At 45.4% G+C, this 24,417-nt stretch overlaps 1 protein-coding gene across 1 annotated transcript in view; it reads left to right on the forward strand.

Moving 5' to 3' along the window:
- Nucleotides 1-24,417, forward strand: part of clcnk (chloride channel K) — a gene marked incomplete at both ends in the record, with an annotated part of 37,981 nt that overhangs the window by 2,260 nt on the left and 11,304 nt on the right. The window contains 9 exons of the mRNA XM_080732812.1: nt 3,835-3,966; nt 4,550-4,678; nt 5,270-5,409; nt 12,894-12,971; nt 13,108-13,189; nt 15,424-15,549; nt 15,873-15,957; nt 16,389-16,490; nt 24,108-24,192. Coding sequence (XP_080588938.1) covers nt 3,835-3,966; nt 4,550-4,678; nt 5,270-5,409; nt 12,894-12,971; nt 13,108-13,189; nt 15,424-15,549; nt 15,873-15,957; nt 16,389-16,490; nt 24,108-24,192 — 959 coding nt within the window. The remainder of the gene's footprint in view (nt 1-3,834; nt 3,967-4,549; nt 4,679-5,269; nt 5,410-12,893; nt 12,972-13,107; nt 13,190-15,423; nt 15,550-15,872; nt 15,958-16,388; nt 16,491-24,107; nt 24,193-24,417) is intronic.

Below are 24,417 nucleotides of genomic sequence, written 5' to 3' on the forward strand. Positions count from 1 at the left end.
ACGCGCCAGTATTGAAATTGAAAACAACATCTGTTAAAAATAAAGCATGGAGTTCGAGCTCTTCACTACTATGGACGTGACTACCGGTAGATATTATAATATAGCTGCTTGCCCTGAAACATCACATGGAGAGGATCATTTTGTACCTGACTTCCTCTACAAAACACAGACCTCAGGCAGGCTCTATCAGCCAGGACTTTGTCTCACTGTGCGTGACTGTGAAAGAACCATTTCCTCCTGACCAGCCCAAGGTAAGACTAAGACAGTCAGATCATGCTTTTATAAACCCTATTATATTAAGCCCAAAATGGTTCTGCCGCCGTGTAGAACCGAACCGCATAATTTGCCCGCAAATAACTTGAAAAAATGCATAATTTGCCCGCAAATAACTTGAAAAAATGCATAATTTGCCCGCAAATAACCGATTTTTCGGCCGCGCTTCGCGCGGCCATAGGGCGGCGCTATACTACCTCGCCTAGGGCGCAATATACATACCAACCGCCACTGATGAGGCTGGTTTGCCAGGCTAGATGAAAGTACCGGTAAGTATGCAGTTTATTAAAGTGTCCTGGTTTGGGGGTTGGAAATATCGTCCTCCTACTGTACGTTAGAGGCAACAGTTCTAAGAGCACCTAACCACTTGAACCCTATCCTAATCTGGGTCTAACATATAGCCACTCTAAAAGCAAAAGATGGGCCACTGTTTGCTTGTAGATCGGCTATTTTCAGCGAAGATATTTAGTGTAGAGCGAAAACAGGATCGGGCCTATTGTAGAGCCCTTGGGAATCTGGTCAACTAATTATAGGGATGAAGTGGTTTTAAAGTACTGTAGCTTGTTGGCACTTGATTCACTGTTACTGACTTATTAACCTGCCGCAAAATGTGGGTAAATCAATCTGTCTTTCTTAAATCTTTTTAAAAGATTTATATGCACAGATTTTCTTCTGAATCCATGGAATGACGATTGTTAAGCAACCCTGTTGGTTTGTTTTCACCACATTGCACTGTATCCATGGAAACGAGTTAAAAGTTGTGAAAACCCAGAGGTGTGTGTGTGTGTGTGTGTGTGTGTGTGTGTGTGTGTGTGTGTGTGTGTGTGTGTGTGTGTGTGTGTGTGTGTGTGTGTGTGTGTGTGTGTGTGTGTGTGCGTGCGTGCGTGCGTGCGTGAGAGAGAGAGAGAGAGAGAGAGAGAGAGAGAGAGAGAGAGAGAGAGAGAGAAAGAAAAACACACATTCACACATTCACAGTGATAGACAACCTACAAGGTGTGACATATTCACAGCACCCTGACTTCCAACCTCTAAAATAAATGACAGTGTTAATTGAAACCCAGAGCAGAGGGCGAGTTAACCGAGCCAGTGATTAAGGATCCTTATATCGATATAAACAACGAAATTAATGTGTGTGTATGCGTGTGCATGCGTGCATTGCACATAAGTGCGCGTGTGAGCACTCGCATATCAGACCAATGATTGCCTTCACCTTGGAGAGATGACCCACGGTGCTAAGTGCTTAGATTGCCACCATTATATTGTTCTCGGGCAGGCCGCTCTTTCATATTGTCACTTGAAGGGCCTGAGCAGTGATCTTTCAACTGAATCAATCTCAGAGTGCAACTGTGATGACATTCTGGTCATGTCCATCTATTGTATCAGACTTTCAGTACATGTTGAACACCAGTCCAGTGCTGTTCACCATGAATTATTAAGCAAACTCACCAATTGAAATGCTAAAGCCGGATTCACACATACAGTATTTATGCTTGTATGATCTCACAACGCATCGCACATGCGCGTCAAGGTAGATCTGCCTCTTTTGGTACAAGACATTGCATGCAACTGATGCAAGCGACTCCTCCAGGCTTGTTCACCATGGAGCAGAACTGAAAGGGAAAGCATGTTTCTTCGTATGCGAATTTGTGACATCACGTTTCATATGGGGGGAGAGATGTCTTTGTCTGCTACATCCTCCCCAAGACCAACCAGTAGGTGTCAGCAGCAGGCCAGGGTGGAATTGGTAATTGACAAAATCATGACAAAATTGGGAGAAAAAGAGAAGATAAAATGACAAGCTCAATAGAATTTTCGAATAGGATTGTCTAAAGGCCTGTCCGTAGTCTCTCCGAAACAGAACTTTTCTTCGGAGAGTTGTGACTTTCCGACGTGCAGATTTCCGAACTCTAATTCGGTGTAATGCTTTTCAGAAGTCGCAAGTGACGTCATTTTGTAGTCGAACCGGACCTTTCCGACGAAAAGTTCGAACCGGACCTTTCCGACGAAAAGTTCGAACCGGACCTTTCCGACGAAAAGTTCGAACCGGACCTTTCCGACGAAAAGTTAGGTTTTCGGAGAAAGTATATGGAGTAATCACCCTTTCAAGTGCAGATATTTTTGCCAATATCTCCTGCAGTAAAAACATGAGATGTGAAAACCAGATGTAGATGGATATTCACCAATGTTCCTTCAAAGAGTTAAAATAATATGCCTTCCCATCCATGACGGCTCCATATCTCTATATGCTAATTACCTCAGAGAGGTCAATTCCGACAATAGAAAACAGCCACACAGGCACACACACACATTCAGTAGCACATACTTGCAGCAACTTGAAGGTGAGTCCCTACATTTATTTGATAGATTGGTTACACAGCGCTGCTTCGTTTTGCTAGAAAAGACAATTTTCAAAAGATTTTGTGAAAATAGCTGATCTACAAGCTATCTGCTATTTTCGCAGTGCGACACCATCATTCATAAAATAGTGATAAAGTGGTTAAAGGTGGTGTGATTTTTCACAGTGTCACTATAAAATGTACATAATTAAATGGGTTCTCTTTCTTGATTGGTTGAAATTGGTGTCCCACATTGAACAGTTATTTTCTGTTTACCAGAGCTGGAGAGACAGGGAGACCCCTGTTGCTGAACAAACACTCTATGATGAGTGTTTGAGAGAACATAGAGCTTTAATTAACAAAACGTTTTTGTTTTAACCAAAAAACATAATTTGCTGTACCTTGTGTGCGTGTATTGTCTGTGTGATGTTATTAACGTGATGGTAAAGGCCAAGGCCAAATGAAGAGCATTGAAGTGGTTTCTGGACCTGAAAGCAGTGTGAACCTCTTGAAGCGGGAAAATCTAAGTCAGACATCCCATAATGACCGTCCTCCCCTCGTTGATCCATGGACAGCACAGAAACCATGGCAATGGTCCCGCACACGTGTCAAAGGTCAGAGGAAAGCAAATTGTTGGTGTCAGTGCCAGCCTGATCAACAGATTAGCTACATTAGAGAAAACCTTCATATCATTTGAATTCAATAAATATATATATATTGTGCCATGTTTCCATGCGTACAGTATGTCACTGCTAGTGGAAAGTTACCAGGACCCTACGTGTCTCTGTCTTGTTGTTATGATCTGGGAACCAATCAAAGTCTTCCACAGTTATACTGTATTCTTTTATATATTTCATGTCTAACCTCCATTTTGGAGAGAGAAAAAGCTGCCACGATGCAATGGTATGCTGACTGTTTTGTCCTCTTGTCTGCTCTCTTCAAATACAACAATTTATGATATAGTCCAGGCTGTCTACTGAGTCTTATTTCTGCTGGTTATGGATTTATTGATCCATATTTATTTTATTTAACAATTCCGTTTTCGCAGTTCTAGACTTTTCTTTTTTTTTGCCTTGAGAAAATGTTAAATAAAAAACACTGCACTATATGCAATATAACAAATATATGGTGGTGCTGTCTTGTCTACTCTGTACACAGTCAAATATCAATTGTCCTCCTCAGAGTGCAAAAGTGTAAACTAACACTAACACATGTGACTGTGTAGGCTGCATGCTGAGGATGAGAAGTGTGTCGCGAATGCTGGGAAAAATAGAATGGTATGGCTTTGCTGCTCTGGGCATTCTGACCGCTTTCCTCAGCTTCCTCATGGACCTGAGTGTAGCCAAACTACTGAGAGGTAACACACACACGGACGCACGCACACACACACACACACACGCACACAAACACACAAACGCACGCACACAAACACGCGCACGCAGACACACGCACACGTATATTCTTACACAACAAATGAACACTGAGTATATTACACATGCTGTATACACACATGCATGCCATGCACATTGCACACATTAACATGAGAAGGCCGTTGAATAATTGCGACCGTCAGGGAGCAGTTACTATAAAAACCTGCAGCAGTTGTCTGTCACGTCTGTCACGCCTGTCACGCTTCATGTCCACATGGTATTCTACCGCCACCTGGTGGCCAAACCCATCATGTACACTCATCTTTGTGAATGTGCCTTATTTAGGAGCTCTGTTGTTTCAGCACGACCTGACGGTCACTTCTCGACCTTAGGGCGTCTTACTTGTAATGTTACATTAGCTCTCTGTCTCTCTCTCCTCTCCATCTCTCTCCCTCTCATTCTCTTTCTCTATCCCCCTTCTATCTTTATCTCTTACTTCCACCCCTCCACCCCATTCTCTCTATCTAATGTCGTTCTCTCTCCTCTCCTCTCTCCCATCTCCACCTGTAGCTCACCAGTGGCTTTACATTCAACTGGAGGGTCATTGTCTCCTGCAGTTCCTTTGCTGGACTCTCTACCCAGCAGCACTGTGCTCGCTCTCCGCATCTTTCTCTCACAACATCTGTCCATTCTCCACAGGTTCGTACACGACCATCGTTAAATGAGCCTTTCACTGGAAAGATACTGTCTTTCATAATCTTTACTTAATCTGCCCTGCAGCAGCTATTACCCATACTAATGGTTATGACCATTTCTCTTCCTAAAATAAGCTCATGGCATTTAGAAAATTCACAGGTACAGTAAGTACTCTTATCGTTGTAGTGGCATTTAAAATGAGATATGCTGTAGTGAAGGCAAACGAAAAAAGTCAAAACATCTTAAAAACACCTTTGGGTGAGTGTGGAATATGTCAAATATAAATATAGGATTTTGGGTTGCATATGACATTTACCAAGCAGCAATAGTTGACTGTGAAAGCACTATGGACAATACCTATATGGACTATATCTATATATACGACATCTCAGAGATAAATCACTGTTGATTTTACGTCAATTGATGAGAATCTCCATCACACATTTATACAATAATTACTAGTACTGTAGTGGGGGTCCGCCCTGCTTTATCTCCCTCTCAGCTAAGGGGTCCTTGGCCTGAAAACGTTGAAGACCCCTGTTTTACTGTATGGATGCTTTGAAATTTAAAGCAGCGTTTTGGTGTTTCTTCAAGGCTCTGGAGTTCCAGAGGTGAGGACCATGCTGTCTGGTATGGAAATGCCCCACTATCTGTCTCTTACCAACATGTTCACTAAGTTTCTGGGCCTCATCTGTACACTGGCAGCTGGCAGCACTGTGTTCCTGGGCAAAGTGGTACAGTACTTTTTCCAGATTTGTTTTGTTTATTAGTCCTCTTTTTTTTTTTTTTTACTTTTTTTTTTTTTTTTGTATATAGTAAACAGGTCAACTTGGGCAGTAGAGATACAGAAAATAAAAAATTACAATGCAACAATTTTTAAACACTCATTATGTTACGGTTCATACAGTCCATGTGTGAGAGGTCTTATTCCATCACAACTTCAGTCCGTTATAAAGTCCTCATTCTGATCCTCCAGAAACTACAGATCTGGTGTGCCTGTTAACAGACTTTCCAACGTCACATTCCCCGTCCCAGCAACATGCTGGACAGGTCTCCAGATACAACGGTGGAATAGTAAAATAAAACAAAAAGGTTTGGTAGATATGAGATATACAAGAGAATAAACTAAAAACATGACAGGGGTAGAAACATAACACACTCAGGTACACAGATTGTCTCACAGAATATCCAGAATATCCATTTTCATGTAAAGTATCCATTTTAGCCAGTATTTATAAAACTTCTCCAAGCACAGCCTTACAGAAAAAGTAAGTTTTTCCATTTCATAAATGCTTCGTACAATGGCTGTCCACTCTTCCCTTGTTGGAGGTTCTTTGTCTAACCATTTTCGTGTTATTGCCTTCTTACCGGCTACCAATAATATTTTGAGGAGGTATTTGTCTGCTGTGCTGAGATCGGTTGGTATATTACACAGGTAAATGTTGGTGAAGTTACATTCCGTCTCAAATCCCATTATTGTGTTGATATCGGATATGATCTATTGCCAGTATGTTAGGATTATTGGGCAATCCCAGAATACGTGGAAGTGGTCAGCCATTGTATTATTACATTTCCTCCAACAGACCCCAGATTCCGGAGTACCATTCTGTACATATTTTCTTCTTGGAGTAATAAAGAATCTAATCATATTTTTCCATGAAAACTCTCTCCAAATGCCAGAGCTAGAGGTGGTGGACATTACATTACATATATTCAACCAAATGTCCTCCTCCAAAGTTATACCTGCCTCTTTTTCCCACTTAGTTTTGACATAAAGGGTGGAGTGATTCCCTGCCGTCTGTATACTCGAGTAGATTCTTGATATTAACTTTTTGGTGGTGTTGCCCTTGTAGGCATCAATGAGAATATTGATGAGATCTGATTCAACCTTCTCAGTTTTTATATTTTTGTCGTAATGATGTCTCATTTGAAAATATCTGTAACGATCTTGTTTTCCTAAGTTGTGTTTATCAATTAGATATTGAAAATCTTTCATACCTTTAGTAGATGAGATCGAGCTGTATGTTGTAATACCGTACCGGATCCACTGTTTGAATTTATAATCTAGCCGTGCTGGTGCGAAGTCTCTATCGTATGCCACCCACTTCAAAAGCCTTAACTCTCTTTCTATGTTTTGCCTTTTACATTCCTTAAACCAGATGTTTAGGGGGACCTTTGTCCAATCGCCTAGTTCTTTTGCATGCATTTTCATGAGGGTTTTATCAGCCAAAACGGCTTGAAGTGGGACATCCAGTTGATCTAATTCTATATCCTTCCACCTGGCCTCGTATTCGTCATTACACCAGCAGACTAGATATCTCAATTGAGCCGCTTTATAGTAGCCTTCCAAGCAGGGTAGAGATAAGCCCCCCTCATCTTTCGGTAGTTGTAGTGTTTTAAAACGTACCCTAGGTTTACAACCCCTCCAAATAAACCTGGAGATCATACGGTTCCAATTATCAAATTGTTTCTTTGGTATGTCTATAGGTAAAGATTGAAACAAGAATAGCAACCTTGGCAAGACATTCATTTTTATGGTTTCTACTCTGTCACACAAACCCAATACCAATGGAACCCATCTATCCAAGTCAGCTTGTATATCTTTTGTGATTGAGTCATAATTTTCTTGGTAAATATTAGACAGATTTTTAGGTATATTAATCCCCAAATATTTGATAACTTCCATATTCCATTTAAAGTCGTATTTCTTACGCACGCTCTTGTGTGGTGAGTAGTTAAAAGAGAGGACTTGTGTTTTGTCTATATTTAGTTTGTACCCAGAGTATGTACCATATGTTTCAAGACGTGACATGAGTCTTGGCAAACTAGTCTCTGGGTCAGAGAGTGTCACCAATACGTCATCCGTGAACAGGCATATCTTATGTTCTCTGCCATAAAGTGAAATTCCTGATATGGATGTATCTTCCCTTATTGATTGCGCAAGGGCTTCTATGAATAGCGCAAATAGGGCGGGGCTTAAATTACAACCTTGGCGGCAACCTCTCTCCAGCTTGACTACACCGGATAAGCTGCCGTTTACTTTAATTCGGGCAGTTGGCTGATAGTATAGTGTCTTAAAACATGTTATAATCTTTTCGTCAAAGCCAAGGCGTTGCAATACCAGGTATAAGAATTCCCAACGACAGGCATCAAAGGCTTTTTCCGCGTCAAGGCTAATTGCTAATGACTTTTCATTGCTTTTGCTCATCTTGTCTAATAAGAACAGAGCACGTCTGATATTGTCCTGTGTCTGTCTATTTTTTATGAAACCACATTGGCACGGATCAATTAAAGTTGGAAGGATGTCTTCTAGTCGTCTTGCCATTACTGAGGCGAATAGTCTATAGTCTATATTCAAGACAGAGATTGGTCTATAGGAGCTACATTCCTTTCTGTCCTTGCCTGGTTTCGGGATCACCGATATTATAGCTTGTCTCCAAGAAACAGGTGTCTCTCCGCCCTGGAGAACGTGGTTAAAACATTCTTTTAGTAAAGGTGTCAGTGGTTCACTGAACTTTTTATACCATTCGGCCGGAAAGCCATCTTCCCCAGACATTTTATTTGTTTTCAAGTTCGATATAGCTTCCTCAATCTCTGTTGTTGTAATGTCTTTTGTTAAAAGTTTGTTTTGTGATTCTCCTATTTATTAGTCCTCTTTTTAGGGGTCGACCGATATGGGATTTTCATGTTCGATTTCGATATCGATAAGTCGTGATGAAAGAGGCCGATAACTGATATTATTAACCGATATGCATTTTAAGTAAAAAAAAAAGAAAAAAATGTATTCCCCAATTTGAAATAGTGGTTAATTAATTTATATATTTTTCCCATCCTAAATGTCTAGAGGCTCACATCTAGTCGCCACATACTAGAATAACGTTAGAAACGTATTCCGCAGCAGGAAATCAGAGAAAATCAGTAACCAAGATGCAAAAAAAATAATAATAATAAAAAAATATATCGAAACCTTTTTCAACTTTTTTTTCTGATATAGATATTTTGCGATATTAATAAATGTTATGAATATCGACTTCGATTATCGCCCCTTTCGATAATCGGTCGATCCCTACCTCTTTTATCCCATCCATCCAAAACCTTTTCACAGCTAGGCAGGCAGCACCATAAAAGATTATACAGTGTGCCCACTACAGTTGTGCCAGAGTCTGCTAGATCAATTCTGTTCATTCTTGATGGGGTAAAATGTGTCCCTGTGACTGTGTAGGGGTTTCATTTATATAATTTGATATCTTACACAGCCAATGAGTCCTTCTTGTTGTATCACATTGTTCTGGCTTCGGGGTAATCTTTTGCTGTTCATATACGAGCGAAAATGCAATTTGTTGCAGAAACCTCATATCATACTGTATGCTTCAATAACTACAAGCTCACAACAAGGCGTCTCTTTGAGACACATTGTGACCGTGTAGATTGACAATTTTCACTATGATTTGACAATAATGATAAAAAAAAGAATGATTTTGGACAAGGTTTCCACCCGACAGCAACAAATTGATGGATACTACAGTAGGAGGCAAGTGGGGTCAGGAAAGGATCATAAATTCAGTTTCTTTGGCCAGAGATTGGAATGTCTCCAAATGGATTCTGCAGAGACAGGCAAAAGGAATCATCAGTGGATTGTCCCATGCCTCCAGCAGAAAGTGCCCACTGAAGCAGAAAGATAACTTGCTGGTCGACATGTATATTGTCCAGTGAGACAGATAGTTCAAACTGAAATAGTACTACTGCGATTTAATAGCACCTATAATATATATATTTACTTATATTTATGAACGAAGAAAAAAGTATTTTTGCACACCTACGAGAGGGACAGGTGTGTCAGAATTAGAGTTCGAGGGCCGGGCCTTAATTTTCAAGCCAGCCGACTAGTTACAGTAGCATACATTTTAGGTCCTACCTGGCCCGAAAATGTCGGGTCGGGGGGGTATGGTCATTGAGCCCGAGGCCCTACCCGGCCCGACTAATCAGCATACATTGGGGCAGAATTTGAGAACTCTAGTCAGAATAATGAACTTGAATAGTAGAAGAAAGGGGGAGTCCCACACACTGTCTTCAATTTCAAAACGTGATGCAGATGTGCTCATGATGCAATAAATGCATTTGGGGTCAGACCTAGTAAGTTACATGAGTCAGTCATCACACAAAAAAATAGCAAACTTCAAGTACTGTTGAACAGGACCTTTTGATTGTATTTACTTGCGCTAGCAGGCCGCGCAAGCAAGTATTGCGTTCGGCTGCGTATGTAGGTAGGTAGGTAGGTAGCTGGGTGTTTTTACTGTGGTAAAAATACCACCTTTACTCACCTGTATGTGTCTTTGATGTGCCTGATGAATGTACGGGTGAGGGGTGACTGAAACGTTGTATTACGTAATAAAAGCTTTCACAAGTGAAGACAGTGTGCGGGACTCCCCCTTTCTTTTACTATGTTAGTTTATGAATGCCATACACTAAGGGTTCTCATTAGTATCCTTAGCTGCTCTGCAACAATGCAAGAAATGGCTGTTGAGACACTGTTATTACATTTCTCATTTGATCCTTTCAAGGTGTGCTTAATCTTCTCCAACCCAATAAAATACAAAGCATCTGTGATCCACTGTATGTGAGATGGAGGAGCTAAATCATTCACTTAAAAATGATTAGACAATGGGCAAGAAGAGTGCAAAAGGCTAAGATGTCACATTAAAGCTTATCTAGAGAACGGGAATTAAGAGATACTCCAAAACAGTGCTATAATAGGACACAGGTCTAGTCACTTCAAGGACTACTGAAGGTGTTTTGAACAGTGAAATCCAATTATTTTTTAGCCAGGAGACTAGTCCAAAGGTAGGATATAAAAGCTGGATCTGAAAGTCTCCTGGACATTTGTGTTTTCATTTTACTACTTTATTTTCATTTTACTACTTGAAATATAAAACATTGGAAAGAATATTTAAATAAACATGACAATAATATATTTTTACTTTGAATTAGATGGTTAATTGTTTCTTGTTTATAAAAGGGTTGCAATCATTTTAAAATAGCAAAGAAGTGGCATCATGGTATTTTTGAAGATGTATAGTCTACTGGAGAATCTAGCAAAAAGTGTCCCACGTTTATTATTGTACAAAGAGAACAAATGACTAATGTGTGCTTGAAATATCTACGTACTACGTATATATCTACATTCTAACACAGATCTGGGCATTGTGCGGCCCAGGGGCCGTATGTGGCCCGTTGGTTCACTCTGAACTGCCCTTGTAGGGTTAATGGCAAATTACAAAGTAAACACATTTTCTAATTTTACCTCATGCATGGACTAAAGCTGCATTTCTTTTATTTTGACGTTTTTGGAGCTGTGTGAAGCACAGGCTCCCTATACGTGGCTGTGTGGGTCTGTCTGTGTGTCTGTCTGTGTGTGTGTCTGTATGTAGCCTGAACTTCCTAAACTTCGGCACGCTACTAGTCCCACAGTTTTGCCACCACACACTCGCGCCATATGTCAAATCGACCGGCTTAAGGGCCATTTATAGTTACGGATGGATGATTTTGTGTACGTTTGGGGTTGAGGAGGAACTTACGGTAATTGCGTCGACGTGCATAGTTCCGTCCGTTCTCTGTGTTATATACGGTTCAATTACATTCTGTATCCAATAGATGGCACCCAAATGCATCTTCCCAATGAGCAAACATGTTGATAGGCATCGGCGATTACATGCATTAAGTAAATAGCCTACAGCCGTGCTGTGCGTTCTTTCAATGGCATCGTACTCTATTTTCACTCCATAGTTGATGTCCCTGCACGCCGTCGCCGTCGGAAAATGCTGTTATTAAGCCTATTATTAATATTATTATTTGGATAAAGTAGAACAACTTTTAAAACCAATCATAATCATTTAAAATGGTATCATGATCTGACACTGGCACTTTGCTGCTTCTGCGTTCTGCCTCCGCTGCTGCTGTGTGCACTGCAGTTGTACAAGTGGCAACAGGTCTGCGTCCTGAACGGCTTGTTCACTGTTCAGCGTTAAACTTTGTTTTGATTTATTTATTTTTTACTTCCTCCTACTACGAAATGGATACCAGAAAAAAAGACGAAACATTTCTCCCTCTACTGCCCCCACGGTTGACAAAAGTTCGCCACGGGTACTTCATGTGTACGTACGTTTTTATCGGTTTTAATCCGTTAGGTTGAGTGTTGTCCGTAACGTTACGGACAGAGACAATTACGTCCGGAGCTACGGAGAGACCGGATCAAAGTACTCTCCGTCTCCGTTCGTTATGTATCCCCGCGTTGTTTATGTACTACTATGCATGGTACTTTACTCGGGAATCGTGGGCTAGTAACTTGCTAAGAGAAAGGTTCAATAGTTTAATTGATATTAATTTATTAGTGAATTAATTTTCCCCATTGACTTATAATGGGAATCGCAAAAACTCACATTCAATTATTTGTCTCTCGCAAACCATAGGGGCTAGAGTTTCAAGACTTGGAGAGGAGGTTCATAATGATTTCAAGGATTAAATAAAAAATAATTGTGTCATTTGGCCGCATGGTGGCGCCATAACACCCCACTTTACGTTTTGGCCTGTAACTCTTGAACCGTAGGTCGGAAAATTAAAAATATTTTTTCCCTGGATTCCTTGGGTCATGACGCATCTCCCCATATAGGCCACGCCCATTTGCGCCATGATAGATTTTCCGCCATCTTGCATTTTCTCCAAAACACACTTTTTGCTCCTTTTCCTACATATTTTCTTCAAATGTCACAAAAATCGGTACACATGATCCACACACACACACACACACACACACACACACACACACACACACACACACACACACAGCTCCACTTCACACGGGTGTGATTTTTATTTTTTAAACACGTACATATGGATGCATGCAATGCGTACATCAGCACGTGTGCATGATCATTGGATGTTGTCTCAATAATAAGCAGGTGGTCAGACTGGTCACTGCCTTACCTTACCCATCAAAAATGGCTAAAGTGGCTAAAAAAAGAAAAGTCGATGCCGAATTGGACTGCTGAGTATTTATTTACTGAAGTCGGAGGTAAAGCTGTGTGTTTAGGTTGCGGGGAGCACATCTTCCGGGGAGCACTGCCTTTTGGCCCGGCCCTCCACAATATTTTCTGTTGTTCATGTGGCCCCATGGAAACAATAATCGCCCCTGTTCTAACATGATTGTATGTCCCAATTCCAGGGTCCCTTTGTGCATCTGTCCACCATGGTGGGAGCTTACCTGAGTCATCTCTGCACCCTCATTCAAGACAACAAGGAGGCATGACATCAGAGAATAATTAATTTAACCCCATTTTAGCATTGTGTAAAAAAAAAAAGAAAGTGTGACGTCTGTGATAATTTCGCACCATGCCCTTACAGTTACAACAATACAGAACTACATGTCTCTGTTATAGGAGAAAAAGAACATTGAGGGACAAATGATGGTTGTTGCTGCTGCTGTTGGTGTAGCAAGCTGCTTTGGAGCTCCTATTAGTGGTGAGTAGAGACTGGTTTATACACAACAGCATAGTGACTTGTTTGGGATGCATAATATATATCCTTTTATAATATAATATCCTTTTTTTACTTGAGTCCCTCATTCCATTTGTTTGAGTGAGAAAGTCCATGTCTGGCCACAGAGCCCTGACCTTAACCCGAAACACATTTGGAATGAATTGGAATGACACCCCCCCCCCCCCCACCCCCCCCAATCACCGATACCAGAATATTCTCCACTATTTTGGGATGGTCTTTGACTAGTTGTAACATTGATACTGTGGTCTGACACTTCGTGTGGGGAAATTAAGTCTGACTTGCATTTGGCATTCCAATTAATTCTAGAGCTGAGGTGTTTGAAAGGGGTATGGTTGGTCAGGTCTCTGTGGGTGCCTGGTGGCTCAGCTAGTTAGTGCACGCACTGCACAGACCATGTGAGGACACAGGTTCTTTCTGTCTCTCTACATCTGAAATAAAGCATAAAATGTCAAGGTCAGGGTTCTGTGCAGGCCAGGCAAGTTCTTCTCCATTCATCTAAACATGCCATTTCTCTATGGGAAAGCGTGGCGGGTATGGGGGATTGTCATTATGAAACAGCAATAGGCATTCCTCCAAATTGCTGCCACAAAAATTAAAGCACACAGTTGTCTGGAATGTACCGGTATGTCATTTTTGCTCAATCAAGATTTCCATTCACTGGAACAAATGGCACTAATTAGAATAACTATTAGTCATTCTAATTAGGGCTTCACTAATTAGAAAATGAAATGAAAATGGTTAAAACACACGTGGGAAAATGCCAAGTGATTTTAATTGAATATATCGACTTCATATTACGATGAGTGATTGGGGCGAGATGTGCCAACATTATGTATGATTAGTACATTCATAGTATGGGTTAAAAGTGTGGAAACAATTCAGAAAACAAAGAAGAATAACTGCATTGCAGAATCAATGCAAAGACTTTGAATATTGGGATGATATGATTTCTTTTCAAGCACTAGCACTAGGTCTAGTTTGTCAGCAGCCGTTTTGCCACTTCTAGCCCATATACAGGATTGAATTTAGATTTCCTTAGACACATCAGTAGGGAGATCTCTGATCATCTGGGTAGACGTCACGTTACTAATAATGCCAACCTGGTCTCTTACAGTAGGTGCCTTTATAAAGAAAGTGAACGTGACGTCACACGGTTGATAGTAATGGTAGCGGTCCTCTCACAATATGGCGCCGCACAGTGATAAGGCGGTGATGAAAAGCGGCCTGCTCACTTCTCATGCATTGAAGGAAGCATGAGCTCAGCAGTTCGGGGCTCTCCCCAGGTTGGCAGAGGGAGTAGCACCCTAGCCTCGCGTAGCCAGGCTTACTCATCTGCGAAGAGAAAATCCTGGTTACTACCATAGGCTGATACGGCATAGAACGGTGCTACTTCCGCCGGGAGAATTTCACCGGATGTTATTGTTTTTTCACAGTGTGGTGTATTCCCCACTGTTCTACTTCTCCCGACCCTTCGGTTGCGCTCGTAATAAACAATATCCAAACAAAAACATGGATTCTGACAAAGGACACCTATTAAGAGCAAGTCAAAAGCTACAATCAATTTAGTTTTGTTTTGCTGGCGTATGTAAACAGACTGCAACGCATGACGTAACTTCCGTTAACCGCAGCACTTCCGCCACTTCCGGTGTCTACAGGCTAATGCCATTCACATCGCATATGGTGGCCAGGGTGGTAGCGCCCAGGATTACAGCTTAGGCAATTGGCACTGGGTGAAAAAATTGTTTGTGGGATAAAAAACAAAACAAGTGGTGCCGGATGGGGGCACCATCTTGAGAGGACTGTCACCTTCTTTGCAATACCCAAGTACGATGACAGGCTGTTATACCACAGCTGATAACATAATGTAGCATCTAATATTCTATATCGTCGTTGTCGGGTGGAAACCTTGTATCTCCAAGTTTCAAATGTGTCCGTTCTTTCGCAAAGTAAAGCCCCGCTTCATCACACAAGGCCGTCGCACAAAAGTAGTGAAAACAGCAGATCTACAAGCACACAACGCCTCGCACCGCGAGGCGTTGTGTGCTTGTAGATCGGCTGTTTTCACTAGTTTAAATCATTTTTAAAATGATAAATGCAAAAGGAACAGTTTTGGACTTACAAGGTTTTCACCCGACAACGACGATATACAGTACACAGTGATCACTCCCTCCCTCCCTCTTTCTCTGTCCATGCAGGTGTGTTGTTCAGCGTGGAGGTCATTTGTTCACATTTTGCCGTGAGGGACTATTGCCCGTGTTTCTTCTCGGCGGCCTGCGGCGCACTGACCTTCCGTCTACTCTCCGTCTGGAGCGGGGAGAGAGGTGAGCGCGGCCTCCTGCCCTGACATTATTACAATACCTGCTCACAACATCCCCCTTATGCTCACTTAAGACCTGGCCTGACTCGCTGACACTAGCCGTCTCGAGTTAAATGGAAATCCAATAGATCGCTGTTCACAACCATGTAATTATGTTGTCATAGCAATGACTCGGGTGATTGGGTTTTGGGAATATCAGCGGGGGCGTTTAAGCTGATGGACTATAAGGAACAATAAAATAAACGTAATAAAGTGGAGGATGATTTGATTTGGAAAAGGCCATGGGAGAGCTCAGTACAGTGACTCAAATGTGTTTTGTGTCCACAGAGACTCTTGAGGCATTGTTCAAAACAGATTGCTCTGATGCCTTGCCGTTCTATCCACTGGAGATTCTGCTCTTTGCTTCACTGGGGTAAGGTTATTCACAAGAGTGTCTATAGGCTACAGTTGAACAATATTTGTCTGCATTGTTTATCTAAATGCTTTACCTTTGTAAGTGTATCTAAAATACTTAATTATAATTTAGTATTCATGTTCATAGACAAGAGAAAGGCTTATGTTACTATGGTAAATACAATGAAAACTAATATCCCCCTGCTCCATGACTGGCCTACTGCTGTAGGCAGTTTACCGTCTACAAACTAACGCTGCACCACAATGCAATGCGTTGTGAGCTTGTAGATCGTCTATTTTGCTATTTGTTGTACGATGGAGTACATAGGGTTTAAGTCTATGTGGTTAAGAGAAATATCTCCCTCCTCTCTTTCTTTCTTTTTACAAATCAAACCCTGAATAAGCCTGTGGTCTGTCTGTCTTGTGGTTGGTTCTGTCTCTGATATAAAGGTTGCTGTGTGGAGCTGTAAGCTGTCTCTATCTCTTCTGTCACCGCTGGATTCTGCGCTTCACCAAAACCAAGCCACTCCTGATTAAGATGTTGACGACAGAGTGAGAGATCGTTTTCATCCTATGAGAAGCCAATAAGGGCACATTAATGAATCAACCCTTTGAGGATAATCCATTTATTAGCTTGAACAGTTCAGATTGTTTTTCGCCCTTAAACTGGCATGCGGTAGGTTTATGCATTGCTAATTTGTTCCATTGATTTAAAACAAAAATCAAAACAACAACCACAGATTAGATTAGATCATGTGGATCTCGAGATCAACATGGGAATGGTGTGGCTTCATGCGGAACTTGAACTTCATGTGGCCAGCCTGTGACGTCTGTCATCTGACGTGTGACGTCTGTCATCTGACGTGTGACGTCTGTCATCTGACGTTTGACTCCAAATGTGGGCAAGGTTTCAACCCACAAGCCCCACTGACATTATAAACGTATTAATGTTAACATTTCAATCAATATAATACATTATGTGGAAAACATTTTTGGAGATACTAAGTTGGCCCACTGTTTGGCAGCACGCACAAGAACTATGGCGCTGATCAGTCCTGCGGTTTTGAGATTAGCTCCAGCAGAGTCCTGACAACAGCCTTCTACAGAGCCATCCTGTAAACACTTTACCAAAAGGTTATGTTGTGATTTGATGGATGACGTGACGTCATTTTAAAATGGAATCTTTGTTTTTTATTATAATTTTTTTGTAATTCTGATGATTTAGTTAAGGGAGCAAATAAACGTATAGGTTCCGAACGGAACCCTGTTTATTTAATACCGGAGGACAAGGTCCCCCTATGGGACATCAGCGCCATCTGGCGGTGCAACAGAGTAAACTCATATACTCCCGTACGAAAAATGTCATTTGTCGGAAGGGCTGTCAATCACAAAACGAGGGCACCGCCCCCGAGTGTATATAAGCCCTATGGGCTATCATGACTTTCTCTAAAGCCGCACCTCTGCCCGCAACTAGCGAACCGAGGGGCTTAATTCGGGGGACCTTGTCCTCCGGTATTAAATAAACAGGGTTCCGTTCGGAACCTATACGTTTATTGTCATACCTCCAGACAAGGTCCCCCTATGGGACTCATACACTCCCCGAGAAGCCATGAACCGACAAGACTGTCGTGTACACCGACCACCCCCGGAAGGAGGTCTCGTCAACCGACGTGACCCCTCTCAGGACTGGTCTGACCCAGACCCACAGGGCCTGGGCGTGTTTAGACAGAAAAGAGACCCTGACAGACCGAGGCCTGCCTTATGCACTAAGGGCAGACACAGGTCCGCCTTATAATACTACCGTAATATAAGGGAACGACTCAGGGTCCCCCCCCAGGTATCCTAGAGACAGTAGCATGCTGTCCCAGGAAGGGGAGAGAGCCGCCCCACTACATAGTAGGCGGGGCAGCAGCACCTAGAACCGTATGCGCCATAGCAGAAGGCGCAACGTCCAGGTGATAGTAGGTCGCAAAGGTGGACGGCGAAGACCAATTCGCCGCCGCACAAATCTCCTCAATGGAGACACCTTTGGACAAAGCCCAAGAGGGAGAAACACCCCTAGTACTGTGGGCCTTAAGTGCTTCCGGCACTTCAGACCCAGCCCGGGTGTAAGCCAACCTAATAGCATCCACAATCCATCTCGACAGAGTGGGTTTGGACACCGCTTTTCGCTGACGGGCATTCATGACCACGAAAAGCTGAGAAGTAGACCTGCTGTCCACCGTCTTGTCACAGTAGGCCTTCAGGGCCCTAACTGGACAAAGACAATGAAGACGCCTATCCTCCTCCGATGCAAACGGAGGAGGATGGAAAGCCGTCAAAACAACAGGTTCCTTCGGGACCACTCGGTTCTTAGGAATAAAACTCAATTGAGGTTTAAGAAGAACCTTGGAGTCATTATTGAGAAACCTCATACAATCAGGGCTCACAGAGAGCGCATGAAGGTCGCTCACACGCTTAGCCGTAGACAAGGCAAGCAAAAGAGCTGTCTTGAAACTTAAATGTTTCAAAGAGGTCCTCCCAATCGGTTCAAAGGGTGCCTTGCAAAGGCCCTCAAGAACCACTTGTAGATCCCAAGCAGGGAACAAAATTCTAGTCACAGGTCTTAAACGGTCGACACCGTGTATGAACTTGACCACCTCAGGGAATTTAGATAGGCCCATGCCTGACACCCCCAGGTGACAGGCATCAATAGCCGCTAAATAACCCCTAAGCGTAGAGAACGCCAGACCAAGGTCCAGGCGGTCCCGCAAGAAAACTAACGCCTTCTGGGCTGGAGCCAAGTGAGCCACCACAGGTGGCTCCTGTAGCTCACACCAGTCCAAGAAAGCATTCCACCTTCCATCATATACCACCCTAGTGGAGGGGGCTTTAGCACTCTGAAAAGTAGCTACAACCGCCATTGAGAAGCCTGCGGCTAGCAGGTTCTCCCTCTCACAGGCCAAAACCACAGGTCTAGGGCCTGGGGGTCGGGATGGAAGATATCGTCCCCCGCCTGGCGCAGCAGGTCCCTATGCAAGGGGAGCTGCCAGGGGGACTGGTAGAGCAGTGGGGTGATCAGAGACCTCCACACTCCCCTGGACGGTGCCACGAGAAGAACCTCCAGGTTGGAACTCCTGATCCTCTCCAGTGTGGGAAGGATCAGTTCCAGCGGTTGGAACGCATAGAGACGGCCTTCCGGCCACTCGTGTGCGAACGCATCCACCCCCAGAGGCGAAGGTCCCCTCACTGAGAAGTAGAGGGGGCACTTCGCGTTCTCCTGGGAAGCAAAGAGATCTAACCGAGGTTGACCGAACCTGGAGAAGATCTGTCTCACCACCGCATGGTGGAGAGACCCATCCTCGTAGCGAGGCTCCCCCCTGGACAACAGATCGGCGCCGCCGTTCTGAAGGCCTGGAACATGGGAGGCTCTGAAGGACCTCAGGCGCGGTACGCACCAGAGAGTCATCTCGCGCGCCAGCTGATCCAGCGTGCGCGAGGAGAGGCCGCCTTGTTTGTTGAGAAAGTACAAGGCTGCCATGTCGTCCGTCCTGACCAGGACATGACAACCCCGGAGAAACGGTTCGAAATACTTGAGAGCCAAGTAGATCGCCATTAACTCCAGATAACTGATGTGGTACTCCAACGTGGCCGGGGTCCACAGATCCCTGGCTGAGCGCCCCTCGTGGGTGGCGTCCCAGCCCGAGCGGCTGGCGTCTGTGGTGATCACCTTGCGTGACACCACCACGCCTATGGAGACTCCACTCATTAACAGCGCCTGGTCCCGCCATGGGACTAGCGCGTCCATGCAGGCCTGGCTGACCACCACTTCCCTGCACCCTTGCAGGGGAGGAATCCTGAGCGTCAGTGTCCACCGCCAGCACGGTCTCATATGAAACCTGCCCAGGCGAAGAAGTTGCACCGCTGAAGCCATCAGCCCTGCCAACTTCATACACTCCTTGTAACTGACCACTTGGTCCAATTGAAAGGAGCGAAGACACGTCAGGAACCTGTCCACCCCCTCCAGAGAGAGGCGGGCAGACATCGTGGTCGAATCCAGAGGTATCCCCAAGAAGGAGATCTGCTGGGAGGGCGTCAACATACTTTTGCCAAAAAGACGTTGAAAACCCAAGGCCTTCAGGTGGGCCAACACCAAGTTGGTGTGATATCCCTAATCCAGAAGGGATGCAGCCCCCCCCCCCCCTTTTTTTCCGAACCAGGAAAAATTCGAGTCCAGAAACCAAGCTGGTTCAGGTCTCGCAAGAGCTCTACTACAGCACCATTGCATAGTACCGAGCTTATTTCCTCACTCAGAGCCCCTGCTTACAAGCGCGGGCTCGAGTGTAAATACCCCAGCTGGAAGCGGGGGTGGTTCAAGAAATGCAATCTAAGGCCACGTGTTACTGACGTAACACCCATTGCTCGGATTGCACAGTCTCCAATGTTTATCAGAATACCATCAAGGGTATTAAATAAACAAGGGTTCCATTCGGAACCTAACCGTTTCACACAACGTGCTAACGTGCTGTGAAACGAGGGAGAAACCGTTAGGTTGCACGGGGGAGAAGGAACGTTGGGGATTAGCACTTCCGTATCCGGGAAGCTCCCCTCCTTATCCGGTGACGGCCGCGCCAACGGACGTGACGTCAACATGTTGAACGGTGGTGGAAAGAGAAACAGAAAGAGCATTCTGCGATATACGGTTCGTTACGTAAAAACATTTACCCCAGCACGGGGAAGAACGTGTAAACGTTTAAACCAGATCTGAGCCCTTTAATAGTTCCTTGCAGGGAAAATTAGGCCAACTCATAATCCCACACACCGATAGTGAAACACTTCCTGTCCTGCACTAGAATCGACACTACAGTGCCGTTTAGTGTAGGCAGAGGAAAATTGCACATAGGAGAAACCGCACCACTGTGAACCGCAGTTAACATGGGTGGGAACCTCAGCATGTCTGCAACCCATTCTGATTGTAATCTGTCTGCATGACTGCATGACTGGGAAATCTGTTATCGTGAGTGAGTAGAGAGCCCTGCATGGGCTTCATTACACTGAGTGGTTGCAAGCGATAAGAGGTTGTCCGTGCAAGTGTAGGAGTGAGCAGGCCACGCTTGCTCAAAACACTTTTTTTTTTTTTTTTTTTTTTTTTAAGACTTTGGGGACAAGGGAGGCAGTAACCATTTTCATTATCCCTGCATGGAATAAGGAAAATAAATATTAGCGCCTGGGGGAAGGAGGTCCCTGTGTAGTCAGGGACCCCTGTACCCACAGTCCAAGGTCATTTACGCCACCTCATCCCACAGGTTCTGTGGGAGGAGTCCGGCTCGGCGTCCCTGAAGAGTGTTAAGATGCTGTACACAACACTCCATACTCCTGTTCTGAACTGAACTCGGCACGACAGTGCCGCTCAGTGGAGACAGAGGAGAATAGCACAGAAGAGAAGCTTTGTTATTGTGACTAATAGCAAAACAGTGGAGCCCATTGCAAACCAGGGAAAAACCTTTTAATTGTCACCAGTCTGCAGGACTGGGACAATAAGTAATCCTTTGAGTGAATAAAGAACCCTGCATGGGTCTCTATACACTGACTGGCTGTAAGCAGAGAGGAGGGTCCTTTGTGCTAGGGACTGAGAGGTAGGTAAACAAAAGTTTTGTTTCGACTACCATACTCTTACTGATGACATGGGAAAAAACTACTGGGCAACAGAGATTTTCATTCTCCCCTGCGTGGGACAGAACTCAAACGTCTGCATTCGGGGGGAGGAGGACCGTGTGCCGTCACGGAACCCAGACCCCGTGGAGGGCTAGGCCCTCAACCCTATGTCATCTAACACACCCACTCCCCACAAGCCTTGTGGGGAGAGCTGTGTTCAGTGCGCTTGGGCGCAAGTAAGTGGTCTCCTTGAGCCCCACCATGTGGAAAAAACCACAGTCCGGGTGCCGCAGACCCAGGCCCCCTTCCACTGGCACAGTGGAGGGGAGAGCGGGATGTACTGGGGCGCCGCCGACCGATTCCCCTCCTTCTGCATGGAGGAGGGGAGAGAGGGGGTAGAGGCGGAGGTGGGCGGAAGGATGCAGGGTCCTCGTGGAACCGAGGACTTGCAAGACTCACTTGTAGGAGGAATACTGGGAGAAGAGCCTTCAACCAAATTCCATCCCTCCTCATCCTCACTCTCAAATTCATCCCCGCTTTTAACAGCGTTGTTCGGAGGCGTGCCACCAGAACATAAACGTGCCAGGAAGATCCGGGCTCAGCCAGCATGGCCGAGAACGGAAAATCCAAGGGGAAGGAGGAGGAAGTCGCCGTTAGTCACCCCCAGCGTGGGGGCAGCCAGGCGGACCAGTAGGTTCTCTCCCCTGAATAAACGGCGCCAGCCGTACCAGGGAGAGAGGGCGGGAACCGGCGTCGCCGCTCGCCGCCCCCGGCGTGGGAGCGGCCAGGCGGGGTCCCTCGAAGTTGCAGACGCCAGCCGTAGGGCACCAGCGGCGCGCTGGAGCCCCCAATAGGCGTCGTGGCTGCAGGCGGGAACCGGAGCCGCCGCTAGCCGCCCCCGGCGTGGAAGCGGCCGGGCGGGGTCCCTCGAAGTTGCAGACGCCAGCCGTAGGGCACCAGTGGCGCGCTGGAGCCCCCAATAGGCGTCGTGGCTGCAGGCGGGAACCGGAGCCGCCGCTAGTCGCCCCCGGCGTGGGAGCGGCCGGGCGGACTAGCAGGCTCTCCTCCCTGGAACGGCGGAGCCGAACCGGCGGGAGAGAGGGCGAGGGCCGGCGTGTGGTCCCGTGAAGTTGCAGAACGCCAGCCGTAGGGCCCCAGCGGCGCGCTGGAGCCCCCGATAGGCGTAGTGGCTGCAGGTTGCGGCCCGGGGCGGGAAGCAGCGCTGTGGCGTACAGCGCCGCGAGCCCCGGAGGCAGAAACAACGTGGCGTCGTGGCTGCAGGCGGGAAAAAACCACGCCGCTAGCTGCCCCCGGCGTGGGAGCGGCCGGGCGGGCTAGCAGGTTCTCCTCCCTGGGACGGCGGCCAGCCGAACCGGCGGGAGAGAGGGCGAGAACCAGCAAGTAGTCCCGTGACGTTGCAGCCGTCCGCCGTAGGGCACCAGCGGCGCGCTGGAGCCCCCTATAGGCGTAGTGGCTGCAGGCTGCGGCCCGGGGCGAGAAGCAGCGCTGTGGCGTACAGCGCCGCGAGCCCCGGAGGCAGCAAAGTCCGGTGGAGGGAAAAAACCAGGCAGGCCACAAGGCTAGTGGAGGCTAAGTGAAGGAAGCACAAACAGCGGGCACCGCTGCGTGCCCACAAACCTGCCAGGAGAGGCCCGTAGCCCTGGTCGGCGAGACCAGGGCGGCGGGGACAATACGAGAAACCACCGGACAAACAGTGGAAAGTCCTAGCCAGCTAGAAGTAAAGACAATAGCGACACCCAAGCTAGGGCGTGCTAGCAATCAGTGCCCTGGTGAGGGCCTTCTAGCATGAGGCTACCAAACAAAGGAACGAGCAAGCAAGGCACTTGCTAACACTCGAAAGACTCACCACATGAAGCAGCCTGCGGGATCATCGAGTGAAATTCCGAGGGTGGGTGTCCTCACCAGCGATAAGTCTCCAGCATCCAGCACACTTCCAGGGGAACAAGGATAGCAGCATGCTAGCCGAGGGCCGTGGAACATCGATAGCTTGAAGCTAGGCTAAGCTACAAGAGGCTATCGGACAATAACAAGCTCAGAGAAGAAGCTGGAAACTTACAGCGAGGACAACAGGTGAGAACGCCGAAACTGTTGAAGAGAGAAGAACTGAAGAATAAAGACGTACAGGAGATATTCTATAAAGGCCAGTGGCCGACTTCCTAGCCGTCGCTTTAGGCTAAAACTTTACAGAATTAAAAATATATGGCTGAGTTCGCGACACTCTAGTTGCAGGAGCAGAGGTGCGGAAAGAGAAAGTCATGATAGCCCATAGGGCTTATATACACTCGGGGGCGGTGCCCTCGTTTTGTGATTGACAGCCCTTCCGACAAATGACATTTTTCGTATGGGAGTATATGAGTTTACTCTGTTGCACCGCCAGATGGCGCTGATGTCCCATAGGGGGACCTTGTCTGGAGGTATGACAATAAACTTTAATTACTTGAATGATCTGAATACATGCCGTGGCAAGGACATCAATGCATTTGCAGTTACATGTGTCTGAATATGTCTCACCAGGAAAGGTCTTTACTCAGCCTTGGTGGCCTTTATCCTCGCATCTGTGACGTTTCCCCACTCTGCTGGTCAATATATGGCTTCTAAGGTGGGGAAGATACTGTTTGTCAATATACAGATAAATCCTGAGTGTTAGATGCTGTGTGCCAGTTAGTGTCTGCTCATTCTTTTGTTTCATCACTTCTAATTTCACTTGTTTATCCTATATCCAATATGAGTTCTGTCCAATTCAACCAAATGGACCCTTATGGGCCCATTTGGTTGTATACTCTCAGAGTAACAAATTAACCCATTTAGGCCTAGAATTATTGAA

This window comes from Nannobrachium achirus (genome assembly GCF_963921795.1).
Source record: "Nannobrachium achirus genome assembly, chromosome: 9".
In the NCBI taxonomy this organism is placed as follows: Eukaryota; Metazoa; Chordata; class Actinopteri; order Myctophiformes; family Myctophidae; genus Nannobrachium; species Nannobrachium achirus.